Source organism: Diadema antillarum, unplaced genomic scaffold, assembly GCF_040938485.1.
Source record: "Diadema antillarum isolate AM-2024a unplaced genomic scaffold, OU_Dant_1.0 seq00000367_RagTag, whole genome shotgun sequence".
Classification (NCBI taxonomy): domain Eukaryota; kingdom Metazoa; phylum Echinodermata; class Echinoidea; order Diadematoida; family Diadematidae; genus Diadema; species Diadema antillarum.
In genome coordinates this window covers 1,239,347-1,258,597 of record NW_027271368.1, presented here as the reverse complement: position 1 = coordinate 1,258,597, position 19,251 = coordinate 1,239,347, and the positions used below count along the sequence as shown (strand labels likewise).

The 19,251-nt window shown below is 39.8% G+C and overlaps 1 protein-coding gene across 1 annotated transcript; it reads right to left on the bottom strand.

Annotated features, from left to right (window-relative positions):
- Nucleotides 1-7,610: 7,610 nt before the first annotated feature.
- On the bottom strand, nt 7,611-12,158 carry LOC139731258 (uncharacterized). The gene has a single exon (XM_071642144.1). It carries the CDS (start codon nt 12,156-12,158, stop codon nt 7,611-7,613), a length of 4,548 nt encoding a protein of 1,515 aa, XP_071498245.1.
- Nucleotides 12,159-19,251: the final 7,093 nt, after the last annotated feature.

Genomic DNA, 19,251 nt, shown 5'->3' with positions numbered 1-19,251 from the left:
CAATGAAAACTCTCAATGAAACCAGTAGAAATCTCAACAAAACCAGTAGAAATCTTAACAAAACCAGTAGAAAACCAGTAGAAACCAGCAGGATTTTTTTACTGGAACCAGTAGAAATCTCAACAAAACCAGTAGAAATCTCAACAAAACCAGTAGAAATCTCAACAAAACCAGTAGAAATCTCAACAAAACCAGTAGAAATCTTAACAAAACCAGTAGAAAACCAGTAGAAACCAGCAGGATTTTTTTACTGGAACCAGTAGAAATCTCAACAAAACCAGTAGAAATCTCAACAAAACCAGTAGAAACCAGCATGATTTCTTACTGGAACCAGTAGAAATCTCAACAAAACCAGTAGAAATCTTAACAAAACCAGTAGAAATCTTAACAAAACCAGTAGAAAACCAGTAGAAACCAGCAGGATTTCTTACTGGAACCAGTAGAAACCAGCAGGATTTCTTACTGGAACCAGTAGAAACCAGCAGGATTTCTTACTGGAACCAGTAGAAACCAGCAGGATTTCTTACTGGAACCAGTAGAAACCAGCATGATTTCTTACTGGAACCAGTAGAAACCAGCAGGATTTCTTTCTGGAACCAGTAGAAACCAGCTGAATTTCTTACTGGAACCAGTAGAAACCAGCATGATTTCCTACTGGAACCAGTAGAAACCAGCAGGATTTCTTACTGGAACCAGTAGAAACCAGCAGGATTTCTTCTGGAACCAGTAGAAACCAGCAGGATTTCTTACTGGAACCAGTAGAAACCAGCAGGATTTCTTACTGGAACCAGTAGAAACCAGTAGGAATTTCTACTGGAACCAGAAGAATGCCAGTAGATTCCTTACTGAAACCAGAAGAAACCAACAGAATACCAGTAGATGTTGTACTGGCCCCAGTAGAAACCAGAAGAAATTCCTACTGAACCAGTAACAGCATGTACCAATGCATTTGGAAGAAGAACTTGCACTTCAAGTGACTCCCATTATGACGACATCTTCAGGACCGACAGTTTTCTTTTTGTTACATTAAAATGTTGTTACAGCTCAACAATGCAAGAAAGAACATTGTAAATGTAGTACAGTTGTAAATACAGGTAATTTAAGGACCTGATTTTTTACTTTTTTGATACATTGCAAAAAAGTTTCCATAGAACCATGTCCAATATAATGGATGTGCACTAGTAGTACAAATTCTTCTTCAAATCAGCAAAAAACTAACAAACAAACAAAAAACCTATTTGTAATGGTGCCACCAGACATCAACTAATGTACAGTACTAACCAATTTTCGACTGAATGAGACACACCTGAATGTTCAAAATTAAGAATGCATACATGTACACAACACATGCCACACAAATTCACACTGCATTTGTATGCATACATTAATCAAAACATGAGACTTCTATCACACACTGTAAGTCTGGAGTAAATACAGTCTTAAGTTGAGGAAATTTTATTACAGGTCAATGGATGATAATCATATTACATGAGTACATTACATTTCAAAGTATTCATTATTCAGATTACTTTTTTTTTCACCATGTTGTTTTGCCAAGCCAAAGAATTTTTATTTCAGTTAACAAATTCGTTCAACTGATTATGTGACAGGAATTTTTGTTTTTGAAAGACAAATAAGGCCTCGACAGGTATTTGAAAAAAAAAAACATGTAAATTTGTATTACATCAAAAATACAAGGTTTACATTCCTGTCATTGAGCACTTTCCATATGCCCCATTTGTTTGTTAAAGCGATAACTTAAAGATGATTACCCTAATCATAGAAAATGTTCATCTGAAAGGATGCAAAACTCATACGTACACAAACAAACTTAATAATAAAGATATTAAACTGATGGCATGACAAACAAAACTTCACTTGACAAAACAAAATACAGCATTGGTGGTTGGCAAAGAATAGATATTCATAATTATGTATGTAAAATAAACCATGCTGTCTTGCTGGCATCATCCAGGTACATACATCTACGGTACATACACAGATAACACTAACAGCATCGATCATAGATAGAGTTAAAAAAAGCGGCACCAAAATGGGATTGGATATTGTAGGTAAGAGGCAATGAGTAAAAAAAAAAAGAAGAGGAAAATAAACAAATAAACAAATTCATAGTCACATCTGAATGTAAGTTTACAGAATAGATTTCAATTACCAAAATGCTCACGCATGCTTGGCAGCTCATTTTATGTTAGTTAACAGCCTTTCAAAAACATAAGAGAACCTCATGTCAAGGACCTAAATACCACGATTCACCTTTAATTACCTGTTTGAGTGCATATCACCTTTCTTACTATATTGTAATTATACACAGCCCTGTCCCTTTGCTGCACACAGCATTTGGTTGGGCTAGTTTCTTTCTATAATAGGTCCTTGTTCTGTCAGCTGGAAAGTGGTATGCACAATCTGTGAGGTCTAATGTCTAATAGTAGTCATAGATTTTTCACAATAAGTCAAGAGTCTTCACCTGGGACCTGATAAAATCATTATCATTTGCAAACCGGCAGGTCTGCAAGTTGCAAGGTTACACTAATTTAATTTAAAAAAAAAGAAAGAAAATGCATCAAACTGAACATTACCCATTTGACCATTTAAAATAAAAAAGAAAAAAATACAATGTACACCGTTGCATGATTCAATTACACAACTTTGAGCACAAACAACACAGCATGGACGCGGCAGGTTTTGCACTTCAAGCTCACACCCGTTAGTCTTTTTATCCGATAGCAAGTACAGCTATACTGTGTTATTGTCCAAGTTAGTCCTCACCTAATCCTTTGCCATCAGTACAGCGCAGGAATCTTCCCCTCCTCGACCAGCACAGCAACTCTCTTGTGCAAAATGATAAAATACTGTACATGAACTAAGTATATGCTGACTTTCTTGCAGTTTATACTTGTACCCATCATGAACGTAAAGATACACTGTAGCACAGAAGATCACCCAAGCCCAGTCATCTGGTTCTGACATACATGTATGTACTAAACTTGTACATTGTACATTACGGTACTGTTCAAGTATTTCCTCATTTAAGCTGTCACCAGTGATGGAATAACACAGGACATAGTGACACTCCTTTTCCTCCAGTCAATCTTTAAAGTACATTGTCGCTAACAAATCTCTGCACTGATGATGATGAGTCTGGCTGAATATGATGGTTCTCTCAGTTTTACATTTCTTTCGCTCACATAATTCTTTCACTAGAGTGAAAATATCTTGAAATTTTCCTGAAATGACAAGCTGACAACATACACTTTTTGTAAGGGCAAATATTTGGCCAGGCCTCCCTGGTTGGGCCCATCTGGTGCTTGTATGACGATTTCAAAATGCTGAAGGCCCAAACTCTCAGTGAGGTCATCATTCTCTGAAGAAGGCAAGGGAAGATGTAGGGCCCACTCGTGGCAGTCAAAATACCAGGTACGTGGCATAGCGGAGCTCCGCAAGTCGATCTTAGCTGGCTTCCTCTAGTCTTCATCGTCTCCTAATACTTAAAGATAAAACAAACAGAAAGAGAACTTTGAGTAATCAATCAATTTTCAATGTTTGATGTTAAAGTGATATATTGTACTACACGTTGTACGTAAATTTTGCCAAATTGAGAACATTTGTTTAAAAAATCAGCACATTTTTCTTCTTCATTGGAGATCAACATTCAACAATCATATCATTATGGTCAACTAGTGTTTCAGTTTGAACTCTTTATACATACATGTATGATTAATGTACAACATATGTTACGTTTCCACACCTGACTCTGTCAAGGGCGTGTTATAGTTAACTTCACATATTCTGCTCAATGCACAAACCCGCCCCCACCGATTGATAAATCACTAGCACAGGGTAGACAGTGTTTCTGGCAATTCCATTTCTCTCACTTACAATGTACCGGGTAACCGGTACATACTGTATAGCCTGTATTTTACTTGGTGATTGACTAGCAAGCGGTGTTCCCTACGAACTGTTGTTATAATATACTGGCTTTTTGTACGCTTAAATGGTCACAGATTTGTCATACAATTTACACACACACATGAAAGCAAAGCTTGGCATTTTTTTCTACAACTTTGCTCACTGCATGTCCAAAATACAATTCAACATAAATCTACAAGTTAAATACATAGCTGTACATGTATTCTCAAATCATCACTATTTTGTTGGTGTCTAATGTGGCAAACAGAATGTTTCGGTTAGATGAGAAAAACTGAATGTACATGTATTCTCAAATCATCACTATTTTGTTGGTGTCTAATGTGGCAAACAGAATGTTTCCATCATGGCACACAAACTGATATTGAGTGATAAAGAGCTAACTTAAATCCAACTTTGTAGTTAGCGTTAATAATACTTTAAATCTAGGCTAACAAGAGGTCTAAGGCAAAACACTCACTAACTGGCCAACACTGGTGCTCGGTTTGTCTCAGTCGGGTTCCTCATACACTTGCACTGCAGACGAGTACAGCATGGCTATGCATATCAGTGAACCTACTGCGTACTGGTGGCTGTAGCTGTTCCAGTGTCTCACAGTCCATTATCGGGCATTGTCAGTCTCCGACACGTACCACCACCACAACGGTAGTACCAGATACAGTTTGGATTCACAGTGGATTGTTTCGCCAATTTTCACGATGTCACTAGCTTGCACATTTCAAATCGTTTGAACATACATGTAGTATGGTGTACGACATTTCTGAAACATACCGTAGGGCGTACTAGTACACCGAAAAAAACGTAGCGTTCAAACGTACGGCTTCGATTCCGATCGTCACCTAGTATGATCAGCTATGGTTGAATACGGCCTGGAAGCAAACTCGACATCAAAGTCACTCTCAAATGAAATAAAACGTCAATGTTTACCGCTAACTAAACCTTAGATTCCTGAGCTCATTGAAGATTCTCATTCCGAAACACAAATGCAATCGTAAGTGGAGTTTTCTCGGTATAATTGGCTGCTGGATGACAGAGTTGAACAGATTGCGATGGGTGCGTTGATGTGTGTACGACAGCGCAGTACCGACGTACAGCTCAAATATGAATGCGGTGGCGGCCGGCCGGCCAGCCAGCCAGCGCAGGGCTGGGGAGCGGACGGCGGATTGCGCTGCCCGCCAAAAGTAGCTCGTTTGCATAACGGCTAGCTACGCGGTAGTATGACGTCATGTTGCCGTTTGAGACCCAGGGATTTATTGATGAGCATAACGAGTTTAAAGACAATTAGGTTATAACAATTACATAAGTATAATTTTATTTCAAAATATATGACTTATATTTTTATTTTTTTTTTGCAATTGTTAATATCCACATGATAACAAAATTAACAAAATTTTCCGTAAAAGTTGTTCATTGTAACGACGTTCTGTTGTTTGACAACTTCCAGTAGAATCCACCGGTTTCTATTGGTTTCTGCAGGCACTCGGTTGGTTTCTACTGGTTTGACTTGTTAGAAGTATTTTGACACCCCATTTTAAACCAGTAGAATCTACTGATTTCTGTCGGTTTCTACTAGTATTACTTCACAAGTTTACAACCCTCTTCAAACCGGTAGACTCCACAGGTACTCGTTGGTTTCCGCTGGTTTGACTTGATATTTTTACATCCCATTTCAAGCCAGTGGAATCTACTGGTTTCTGTCGGTTTCTACTGGTATAACTCCACACTTCTACAACCCTCTTCAAACCAGTAGACTATCTACAGGTACCTGTTGGTTTCTACTGGTTTGACTTGTTTGCTTTTACATGTATAGGAGATGACTGGTTTGTACTGGTTACCACTGGTTTGACATGATATTTCGACACCCCATTTTAAGCTAGTGGAATCTACTGGTTTCTGTCACTTTCTACTGGTATAACTTCACACTTCTACTAATCCTTTTCTTACCAGTAGACTATCTACAGTACCTGTTGGTTTCTACTGGTTATTTGATTTTCCATGTATAGGAGATTGACTGGTTTGTACTGGTTACCACTGGTTTGACTTAATATTTTGACACCCCATTTCAAACCAGTGGAAACTACTGGTTTCTGTCGGTTTCTACTGGTATAACTTCACACTTCTACAACCCTCTTCAAACCAGTAGACTATCTACAGGTACCTGCTGGTTTCTACTGGTTTGACTTATTTGTTTTTCCATGTATAGGAGATTGACTGGTTTGTACTGGTTACCACTGGTTTGACTTAATATTTTGACACCCATTTCAAGCCAGTGGAATCTACTGGTTTCTGTCGGTTTCTACTGGTATAACTTCACACTTCTACAACCCTCTTCAAACCAGTAGACTATCTACAGGTACCTGTTGGTTTCTACTGGTTTGACTTATTTGTTTTACATGCATAGGAGATTGACTGGTTTGTACTGGTTACCACTGGTTTGACTTAATATTTTGACACCCCATTTCAAGCCAGTGGAAACTACTGGTTTCTGTCGGTTTCTACTGGTATAACTTCACACTTCTACAACCCTCTTCAAACCAGTAGACTATCTACAGGTACCTGTTGGTTTCTACTGGTTTGACTTATTTGTTTTTCTATGTATAGGAGATTGACTGGTTTGTACTGGTTACCACTGGTTTGACTTAATATTTTGACACCCCATTTCAAGCCAGTGGAATCTACTGGTTTCTGTCGGTTTCTACTGGTATAACTTCACACTTCTACAACCCTCTTCAAACCAGTAGACTATCTACAGGTACCTGTTGGTTTCTACTGGTTTGACTTATTTGTTTTACATGTATAGGAGATTGACTGGTTTGTACTGGTTTCCGCTGGTTTCACTTGATATTTTGACACCCCACTTTAAAGCCAGTGGATTCTACTGGTTTTTGTCGGTTTCTACTGGTATAACTTCACACTTCTACAACCCTCTTCAAACCAGTAGACTTCTACAGGTACCTGTTGGTTTCTACTGGTTTGACTTATTTGTTTCTACATGTACAGGAGATTGACTGGTTTGTACTGGTTACCACTGGTTTGACTTGATATTTCGACACCCCCATTTTAAGCCAGTAGAATATTCTGGTTTCTATTGGTTTATGCTGGTATTACTTCATCACAATTGTATGACCCTCTTCCAGCCATTACTACTGGTACCTGTTGGTTTCTACTGGTTTGATTTAATTCTTGTTTATACATGCAGAAAAGTGACTGGTCTGTACTGGTTCATACTGGTTTTCCCTTCTTTTAAAGCCATCTTCAAACCAGTAGGCTGCACGGGTACCTGTTGGTTTTTACTGGTTAACAAGTAATGTCTTAACATGCATAAAAAAAAATGCTGGTTTGTATTGGTTTCTACTGGTCTGACTTGTCTTTTTTCAACCCAGTTTTGAAACCAGTCGACTCTTCTGGTTTGTACTGTTCTCTACAGGTTTCCCTCTCCACTTGAAACCATTAAACAGTACTGATTTCTTCTGGATTCTACTGGTCTAACTTTGAATTTAACACTCCATTTGAAAACCAGTAGACTCTACTGGTTTTTATTGGTTTGTTCTGGTCTTTTGACCAGTTGAATCTAATGGTCTCTATGGGAGTCCTACTGGAACCCTCTGGAAATTCCCATAGAAACCACTCAAATCCGGAAACCATTAGAAACCAGTAGAAGGTCTCTACTGGTTTCTACTGGTTTCTATGGGAATTTCGACCTGGGTTACTATGACTGCTACTGCTTTCAGTGCATTTTCAAGGCTGGAGAACCGCGTCAGCCTTTCTTCGAAGGACGTAAAAGTCTTTGCTTGTGTTGCGTGAACAGTGGCAGATTTCACTTCAACATCATCTGGAGAGACTTCTGCAGTAACGTCTTGAGGAGGAATCTCATTCTCCCAAAGAAACTTGGGTCCTGTGAGCCAGTTTGATGCCAGCATTTCTTCTGTCGTCAATCCTCTAGATGCATGATCTGCAGGATTTTCTGCACTGGCTACATAGTTCCATTGTTCTGGACGCGAGGTCTGACGGATGCGTTCGACGCGATTGGCAACGTACATGTGGAAGCGCTTTGTCTCATTGTGTATGTAGCCAAGAACAACTTGTGAGTCGGTCCAGAAGTGGTGTGTGGCAGAACTATAATCGAGTTCATTGTCCAGGATATTGGCAATTTTCACTGAACAAGTAGCTGCTTGGAGTTCTAGTCTTGGGATCGTTGTTGGCTTTAGAGGACATACTCGTGCCTTTGCCATAACCAAGGAGCAATGGACGCGACCGCTTTCATTCTTTAGACGCACGTAGGAACACTGACCATATCCTGTCAATGATGCATCTGAGAAGTGGTGCAGCTCAACTTCCTTGGGAGTTCCAAAGTCTTGTGGTTGGAAGCAACGGGGGATTTTAACTTTGTCGAGTTTCAACATCTCCTGTCTCCACTTTTCCCATCGTGGACGGAGCTCGTCAGGAACAGGATGATCCCAGTCCATCTTGCTTCTACACATCTCCTGGAGAATCTGTCTCCCAACTAGAACCAAGGGTGCAATCAGACCGAGTGGATCGTAGACGGAGGCAACTGTTGCAAGAATCCCACGTCTTGTCAAGGGACGGTCTTTGAGGGTAAGTCTGAAACAGAACTCATCAGAGTCGATGCACCAGTGTAGGCCGAGTGCTCGTTCAATGGGCGTAGCGTCTTGCTGGCCGAGTTCAAGACTAGTCTTGGCAACAGCAGCACGTTCAGACTCAGGGATACTGCTTGTGACTTCTGGACTGTTGCTAACGAACTTGTGCAAACGCAAGTTACCTTTGGCACACATGCTCACTGTCTTCTGAATGAGGTCAATGGCTTCTGCTTCAGAAGATTCACACTTTAGACCGTCATCGACGTAGAAGTTTCTTGTAAGAAAGTCAGCAGCTTCCATGCTGAGCTCCTTATGGTCCTTCGCGATTTGCTTTAGTCCAAAGTTGGCACATCCTGGGGAGGAAGTGGCGCCGAAGAGATGGACCTTCATTCGATAGTCCACTGGAGTCTTGGAAAGATCTCCATCTTCCCACCACAAGAAACGAAGGTAGTTCTGATGCTGTCTCATGACGCGGAACTGATGGTACATCTTTTCCACATCGCACGTGAAAGCAATGGGTCCTTGGCGAAATCTACACAGGACTCCAATCAGAGGGTTGATGAGGTCGGGGCCCTGTAGGAGATGATCGTTTAGACTGGTTCCTTGGTAACGAGCACTGCAGTCGAAAACGACTCTCACTTTGTTCGGCTTCTTTGGGTGATATACCCCATGATGTGGTATGTACCACTTGTTCTCAACTGACAATTCTTCCGCAGGAACCTTTTCTGCATCACCTCGCTGAAGAATTTCGTTCATGAATGTCATGTAGTGTTCTTTGTACTGAGGTCGTTTCTGGAACTGACTCTTCAATCCTTTGAGTCGACTTATGGCAGCTTGTCGATTGTTCGGTAGAGTGGGTTCACCATTCTTGAAGGGGAGGGGCATTTCATAGTATCCATCATCCCTTTGGTTGATTCCATCTCTGACGATCTGCAGAAATTTCTTGTCATCCTGAGACATTACATCTGTTCCTTCGACTTCATGAAAGTCCTTTTCCATCATCTGAAGGAAGTCTGCAGTCGTGACATCTTTTAGCTGTGTCTTGTAGACATACTTCACGTCTGATTGACTGTCAGTCAAAATAGGAGCTTCTACCTTCATGCTGACAGTACGATATGATTGCCCGAATGCATCAAAGTTGTCTGTAGAGTACGTCTGAGAGCCACCAACAATGCTCCATCCTAATTCTGTTTCTACTGCGAAGGGCTCATCATTGTTTCCAGAGATACAGTTCTTTGGGGCGAGAGCTCGAGCACAATTGTATCCAATGAGCAGACCTACAGGGCAGTCTTGCTTTGGTGCGAGTTGGTCTGCGAGACAGTTTAGGTGAGGCCACTGGATTGCTGTCTCTGGTGTAGGGATGTGAGCTTCATCAAGTGGAATTGAGTTCCTGGAGTATGCAGCAGGAAGTGGTATCTTTTCGGCCGACTTGAAACCACGAACTACAAGGTTCTCATATCTCCTACATGGAATATTCGTACAGTTGTCTGTCATAGTTGTCAACCTCAATGTAGCAGCATGTGATGGTACCTGCAGTTCTTCTCCAACACTATCTGCAATGAAGGTTGTGTCTGACATTGTGTCTAACAGAGCGTAGACCAGTATCTCTTTCTCGGGACTGTCCAGACTTGACAGGTATACCGGCAGAACCATTGATGTGAGAGAAGCGTCTGTACCTGATATGGCTTTGTGGCAATTTGCTTCTTTTTCTTTGGGAGTCTCCTTGGCCTTGGTAGACTGCGTTTCTTGTTCTTCCTTGTTTTCTCGTTTTCCTTCTGCAGTTGACTGTTTGAATGTGTCGTAGTGCATACAGGTTGGATGACGCTTACTGCATATTTTACATTCACTCCTCTTTGGACATTGCTTCGACATATGACCTTTGCTAAGACACCCATAGCACAGTCCTTCCTTCTTCACAAACTCTCTTTTCTGCTCCACTGGTTTTCTACTGAATTCCCGGCATTCTTCTAAGCCATGGTTCTGTCGTTCGCAGAAGATGCAGCTTTTCTTGGCCACATTTGGTTTGCTAGCTGTCGAATAAGTCATCCTTTGTTGCCGAATTGCAGACTTCTTGTTTACTTCCTGTGTCTGACTGACGTGTTGGTTCCGGTCTTTTCCAGTCTTTGCAGTCTCATACGTCACGTAAGGATCGTTTGCGATGTCAGCTTCCTCTGTCAGAAACAAGACAAATTCTTCAAAGGATGGATATCGTCCACTACTCTTCTTGAGCGTCGCTACTGTGCGATTCCACCTGTGTACGATGTAGTCAGGAAGTTTCGTGCAAATCTTGCCAATCTCTCGCATGTCATTCAAGATCTGCAAGTCTTTGATTTCTGAAGAGGCCACCAGACATTGTCGCAGGAAGTCTGAGAGATTTTGGAGACCGTTGTGGTCCTTATTGGCGATTCTTGGCCATGCATCAAGTTTAGATCGAAAGGCTTCTGAAATTGTGAAGGGGTTACCAAAGCGTTTCTCAAGCACCGCCTTGGCCTGATCGAAGGCATTCTCTGACCTCAGCAAGAAGAAGCCACTGACAGCATCTCTAGCAGATCCTCCAAGGTATCTTCTGAGGTAGTGAATTCTTTCACCAGCTGGGATTCCTCGACACTCGATTAAAGTTGTGAAGGCTGACAGCCAGTCAGGGTACTGTAGAGGATCACCCATGAATACAGGAGGCTCAGGAATAGGCAGTCTGGTAAGCGTCATTGCTCGAGCAAGCGCCTCGGTAAGAGCATCACTTTCCTTGGCATCTGAGCGATAGGAAGCTGGATAGAAGACTGGTGACTCAGGATTTAGGGCCTCTGTCTTCGACGACTTCTGGTTTGAAGGGAGTGGATGATCATCAGCTCTAGGAATGCTTTTCTCCCGTGACATTTCTTTCACGATTGTTGCACTTTTTTCCTTCTGAGATGATCCAACCAGCTGCTTAGATGATCTCACTGTGATGGAGGATGCAGTATCGTCCTCTTCATACACTCTCATCATTGCCTCTTGTGCCTTCAGTTGACCTTCTAGACGTTCTTCCTCGAGTTCTCTGCGTAATTGCGCCATCTTAAAAGAAGCTTCCTTCCTACGAGCATCTTCTTCCAACTCAAGACGCTCTAACTCCTTCCGACGTTCGTTCTGACGCTTTTGTGCAGCAAGTTTCTCTTGCAGAGCTGCAGTCTCAGCTGCAACAACCAACCTCTTCGACGAGATTGTAGATGCTTTCGAGATCTTGGAACCAGTCGACTTCCTTGTGATAGATGGTTCCTTAGTATCGAATTGCTTCTTAGAAACAGTGGTTACGATTTTCGAAATCATATCAACAACAATTGGGGAGAGCTTGTCTAAATTCTTAGCTATCTCTTCATCCCTTTCCCCTAGAACTTCTTCTAGCTCATCTGCTACTTGTTGCAGTGAACCGAATCTAGCAGAGATGTCAGATTTTCTTTCTGACAGGTCATCGCAGTTTACGGAAACTGAGGACAGCATTTTCTCAGAGTCCTTCAAGACTGTTAGAATGTCAAAATGTTCTGAATAGAATTGTTCTTCTAACTCTTCTACTTTGTTCTGTCTAGCCTTTTCTGTAAGTTTCTTTGTACGGGTAGAACGCCGCACATTTTTGGCAGACATGCTATCGATTGTTTCTTTCTTAGTGCTTGTATTTACGTTATCTTCAAGACCATCGGTAGTATTACTTTGATACTCTTCCATATTGACAGATAACACACTCTTTGCATTAACGTCAACAGTTCTATGAGATCGTTATTATACATCAACCATGTCAACAGTGTCTAATTTTCACTTCCTTCGCTTCATTTCTAGGCAAAGAGAAAGAAAATGTTTTCTTTCGTAACACAGATTTGAAATATTGTACTATAGCGAATACAATTTTTCTTTACGAAGAGTAAATACACATCACATTCTGTCCAGATAGTATATCACGTGTATAACACTAAGGATATAGTTAATACGCGATATTTACTTCTGAATTCGAGTAAGTCTATATATATAGCTCTATATCTAGTTCAAATTATATAGCTCAATCACATTCACTGTTCTTACAAAGCTATATAGTCTAGTTACATATGATTTATGTCACGCACTCCTTTCTTGCTCTAGTTCTCTTCCTACAGAGCGAAATAAACTGTACTTTAATATCTAATACAGCTTGTACGAGATTACAATATCAATACCACACGATCACGATGTATCCACAACCAGGAGACTGTTACAGAAGTCACGGATGAGGAATCGATGATGGGCTGAGCTGTCTTATAGTCTATATCAGCACTGGAAGTATCAGCATTCATGTATCGAAGTTCAAAGTTCAAGTTCAGTTCCGATGACACTTGTTCGAAGACCTTTACCACGAATTCAAGCCGTCAATCAGTTGCCTAATTCCCTGCGTTGCACCCGACTTTACGATGTGGTGAACGCCGATGGGACGAATGCGCTGGTTGACATCGAATGGCTCATCAGATTGGTATGACGATCATCGACTTGTCGTTGAACAGGAACGATGTTCAAAGAGTTTCACTGTAGCTGCCCATGCGATAAATTACCAGTTGACAAACGGGACGTAGTTGGAAACGGTCAGATATTTATTCTCAACGGTCGTACCCGTGAAACTCTTTGGTGAACATTATATCACATAATATAAGCAGCTTGTTTATGGTTCGTTGACTTTTATTCCTTTTCCTTTAAAGATTTCGTTGCTGAATGTACCTTCGATGTTTTCTGTAGTAGCTATACAGACGTGAAACTGATCTGAGCGTATAAAATCATTCTACTATTTGGTTACCATTACAAGATCAAAGGGAAGCGCCTGCGCGCATACAATAATCAAAGCATACCGCCTAGCGTATTCTAGGGCAATACGCGCATCTAACAATACCGCCAGGAAGAGTAACTGTTGCCATGGCAGCAACCTGGGGACTGCTGCCACACAAAAGACCGTAAAAAATACCAGATCTCTCAAGTCTCAATGATAATTATGTTTTAATGAACTTTCAGTAATTTCTGGGGTCCTTAATTCATACATGATTCCTAAAGTGATATTTCAGTGACCTTCATGGTCTCTATTTCATTTCATTTCACACATGCATGTTCACATGCATGTTTTTTTATTTTCATTTCCAATCAAACACAGGTAATACACTTTGACATGATTACATATATTGGAACATAATAATACATATTGGTTCTTAAAAGAACTTCATGGAAATGGAAATTGAGGGGCTGCTAAAAAGCGAACTTGTAGATTGCAGTCCCCTCACTTACGTTACATTACTACAATACATTAATTATATATGACTTTATAACACAATACAACGATACATGTACCGTACAAGCTAATCATTGAAAGTATACAGTTTTCATTCAATCAAATCGGATGGTTACATGAAGTACAGTGTATACGCTTTCACATGTATACACATACACATAGACATAGACATAGACATAGACATACACATACACATACACATACACACACACACACACATACACATACACACAAGCACACAGACGTACCCACATACACATATGCACACACACGCACGTACACACACATGTATGCATCCACATACATTGTGCACACACAGAAGAGAGTAGGGAAAGAGAGGGCGGGAGGGGGAGAGGGGGAGTAGAGAGAGCGAAGGGCAGGTCAACATTCTCGATACAGGGTGAAGAAAAAGAACAACAATTCCAAACAGTCAAACTAATCATGGGGTACATATGAGCTAATCAAATATTTCTTTAAATTACTAGAGAATGATTTCAAACTAATGGAATCTTTTATATTTTTCTCAAGGGAATTCCAAAATTTTGGGCCACTGTAGATAAACGTGGATTTTGTAAATAGAGTTCGGGTAAGGGGCAAATGATATTCATCTGTTTGACGAGTGGGGTATTTATGAATATTTTTATTCTTATTAAACATATTCTCAAAAACTGAAGGAAGTGACTTATTATACAAACTGTACATAAATTGACCAAGGTAATAATAATACAAATCCCTTACTTTTAAAACCTTATTCTCCACAAATAATCCGTCAGTATGAGAATATTTGGAGGTATTACATATTACTCGAAGTGCTTTTTTTTTGTAACAATAATAATTTATCCAAGTAAGTTGAATGTGTATTTCCCCATACTATAATTCCATACGTTAAATAAGGTAAAATTAACGTTGAATATAACATTAGCAACTTTTTAACAGAAAAACAAAACTTTACTTTATTAATTACACCTATGTTACTGGAAATAGTGCGGCATATACAATCTATATGCTGTTTCCAAGAAAGCTTACTATCTACAGTTACACCAAGAAATCTAACAGAATAAACCTGTTTTATCACTTCATTTTCAAAAATTATATCATGTGGCAATTTATCAAGGGTATTACTAAACAACATCACATTTGTTTTCTGCAAATTAAGCGATAATCTATTTGTTCTTAGCCATTGCATTATCTTGTTCAATTCTATATTCATGACATCAACTAATGTATGAGGATTTGAATGAGAAAAGAAAAGATTAGAATCATCTGCAAATAATATAAAAGAAAGAACATTTGAAGATTTGGGAAAATCATTGATGTAGATAATAAAAAGTAACGGCCCTAGTATACTTCCTTGTGGAACTCCACAATCAACTGAGCGCAAAGAAGATTTTTCATTGTTTATACAAACAAATTGTTTTCTGTCTTTCAAATAACTTCTGAACCACTCCAAGGCCTTCCCACGTATACCATAATGATTAAGTTTATAAAGAAGAATGTCGTGGTTAATCGTGTCGAAGGCCTTGGAGAGGTCCAGGAAGATTCCTGCAGTATGTTGAAACTTATCAATTGCTCGAGATACTTTTTCAGTGAAAGATAATATTGCATGTGCTGTGCTATGTTTCTTGCGAAATCCAAATTGATATTTTGACAAAATGTCATTTCTATTAAAAAAATCTATAACTCGAGAATATATTATCTTTTCTAATATTTTAGATATATTAGGCAAAAGAGAAATAGGTCTGTAATTATTCAATTCTTCCCTATTACCCTTTTTAAAAATTGGAACTATTTTTGATATTTTCATAACATCTGGTACCTGCCCTTGTGATATTGATAGATTAAAAATGTGAAACAAAGGATCAACAATATAAGGTATTATATTTTTTAACAGTATATTATCAATATCATCATAACCAGAACTTCTTTTAGAAGGTAAATTATGAACAATATCTAAAATCTCATATACTGTTACAGGGGAAAAAAAGATTGAATTTTGATTACCTACATCCAGATAATCATAAAATTCTTTAGTAGACAACGGAATATTTGCACAAAGATTCTGGCCAACAGTTGAAAAATGTGAATTAAATATTTCTGCTATCATACGTAAATCTTTTATTTCAAATCCATCATTCTTAATTTTAGAAATAACATTTCTTTCCTTATGCTTATTCAATGTTTCATTTATCAATTTCCAAGTATTGCGCATATCATTTTTAAACAAATCTAATTTTCTCATATAATAATTCCTTTTTTCTTTACGCAATACCATAGTGAGAGTATTTTTATATGCAGTATACTTATCACGAGATTGCTGTGTTTTTTTAGCCTTACTTACATAATACAAATTATTTTTACGATTAATTGAACGTAATAATGACTTTGACACCCATGGCAATCTTGGATCACGTTTATAACTACCCAACTTCTTTTTAACTAATGGAATATGTGTATCTAACAAAATAACAATCTTATTTATAAAAATTTCATAAGCTACATTCGTATCTTGCACCACATATAAGTCAGACCAGTCAATTTCCATCAAAGATTCCTGAAACTGGGCTATATTCTGAGGTGTAAACTTACGCCTTCTTTCATAATTCTGAGGTATTTTCGTCTTTAACTGTAAAGATGAACACATATAAATAGCATAATGATCAGATATATCCGTAAGTATAATAGCAGAATCAGGAAAAGGGTTTACATTACAAAAAATATTATCTATTAAAGTGGCAGATTGTCTCTATGGTCTCTAATTTATTGTTATTTTTTTTAAGGTAGGTCTACACCGCAAATATTCTTTCAGATAGGGCTCTAGGGCCCATTACATTAACGTGTATCCTCTGGTGATTGGTTGAAAGAGTTCACGTGATTATTATCATTTATTTTCAGCTATGTCAGAAAGTTGACACTCCATGAAGTACTATTTGCAAAATGGTGTCACAAAGCAATATTCTTAAATTGTTTGCAAAATGGTGTCCCAAAGCAATTCTGAAATTGTGCGCAGCTTTGCATCCGTCACTCTGTGTAATGTAACATTTTTAACAGACAATTGTGACATCACAAATCAATTTTGACATTGCGCATTGCTGCAGCTAGAGCTCGTGCCGTCACTCTGTGAAATGTATCAATTTCTAATAAAACGATTGTGGCGTCATAAAAACAATTCCGACATTGCGCATTGCTTCGCACCACGCGTTGCGCTTGTCAAAAGTGTAGTACAAACATCACAACTCAGTTCTGACATTGGGCGCTGCTGCATGCTAGTAGTCAACGTCGGATCCCTTCACAAGATCGCATCCACCATCTCTCGTTTTGTATTTCCCCCATTTCCCTTTCTTTTGTTTGAAGTTTTGATCCAAAACATAAAACAAAGATACTTTGCCTAATTTCGAGTTTCTTGTTCAAACTATTATAGGCCTCGGTGCCTCCAAAAGAACTGGATCACTTTGGGGCTGCGCCCTTCAGTGAATAGTAAAATAATTCTTTTGGAGTCACCCCTGCCCATAGTTTTAACGAGAAACTCTCAAGGCAAAGTATATTTGAATACACTGTAGTATGTTACCAAAAAAAAAAAAAAAAAAAAAAAGAGGAAAGAAATCAAGCACGATCATACAAAATACTAATAGTGATACAGGTAAAAACACACAACAAAAACAAACAAAACAAAAATGTTACAACGTCCAAGTCCCGCGCATTTATGAAATATCACACACCAGCCTGGTTCACACAAGCTGCCTTTCTCCAACTTCAACACTATGCGAATGAACTGTTGTTGAATGCGCGCCCCATGAACTTTCGACATTAAAGGGCTTTTTACACCTGTAAAATTTTGCTTAGCCCCGGACCAACGGTGGGGCTAAGGGGGGGCCTTAGCCCCACCGTTGGTACGGGACTATCCTTAGCCCACTTTCTGTTTACACTCGTTTTTGCCAAAGTGGGCTAGCCCCACCGATAGTACGGTACTATCTGGCCCTGCAAAATAGCAGGGGTTAGCACCGCAATTGCGGTGCTAGCACCGCAATTGCGGTGCGCCGCAATTGCGGTGCCAAGCAAGTGAGTGTAAACAGAACGAAAAAATAATCCTGGGCTAAGCGACGGAGACGAAGTCCGACCCTCACTGACCAATCAGAAACGAGGTAATCGAGTGCTGCCGGTGCGTGCGTGTACGTGTACAGTACACAGCGTAATTATGAATATTCATGTGGTTTGGAAAGTCCGGGGCTAAGAAATACGAGTGTAAAAAGGTCAGTTTTCTCCTTAGCCCCGGACAAGAGATAGTACGGGACTAATTGGCGAGTGTAAAAAGCTGAAAAAATTGGTACGGGACTAACGATAGTCCTGGGTCAGAGAAAGTCCGGGGTTAAGAAACACAAGTGTAAAAAGCCCTTTACAAAGCCTCAGAATGGAATCTCCGAGACAAACTAATCGCGTTCATTGCTCAGAGAACTTGCAGGTGTTTTAATTTCAAAGTACATCGTAACTTGATGACTGTTTAATATAATAACATAACATTTAATTGACATCAATAAAATAAGATGGAAGTGAGATGCGTGAAGTAGACAATACAGGTCTAATTAAAACATTTTTTTTTCAAAAAAAACAAACCGTCAAGATTGTGGAATGAATGGAATGCGCTGATCACTTGGCTACACATTAATCGAGGGTACGCGCCCTCGATCAAATCAGGAAAGTGATTAAACCTCCCTGATCTTTAATTGAATACGTGTACTAGTACGCGTGATTACTACACGTGTGTGAAACGTGTGGAGGGCTTATTGGGGGGGGGGGGGGTGTCCTACTCTATCCCCATCCTTTCTGGGGAGAGGTGATCATTGGCAACGTTCACACAGCTAAACATAATTAATCTATTGGTACTCGCTAGCTTAAAACTCTCATCATATCAGGGAGCATCTGCGCGCCGACATCCGGACAACGCGCTCTCTACGCACAACGTCTCTCGAGAGCGTTCCTGTAGTAGCCACATGGTTCGTATGTAGGTCAGAATGTGCAGGGATCGCATGATGTGTACGTGCTGTCAAATGTGTGTGTGTGTGTGTGTACTTTTGTGGTTGCTGCGCTTGCCGCTGGTTATGGATGTCACGTCGGTTTACAAAATCACAGCGCCAGCTAGCTTAGCGCTTCGAGCTACTACCATCACCAGCGAAATCTAGACGTGAGATGTTCTGCGCTGTTTGCACGTGAATACCAAAAGCTACCAAATAGGGCTGAGGACTGGATGCTTTTCTACCCATCTTGGTGCTATATTCCATTGTGGCTAAGCTAGATGTTTTGGATGCTGCTACAGCTGACCATCCATGTTGCATGATTTGGAGGTCAGTTCGATACTTTCGTTTGGAGGACCTCCCGCGACGAGCAAGTAAGCACACATCCACGTCGGGTGCAGAGAGAAAGGCGATCGACACAAGGTCAACAAGG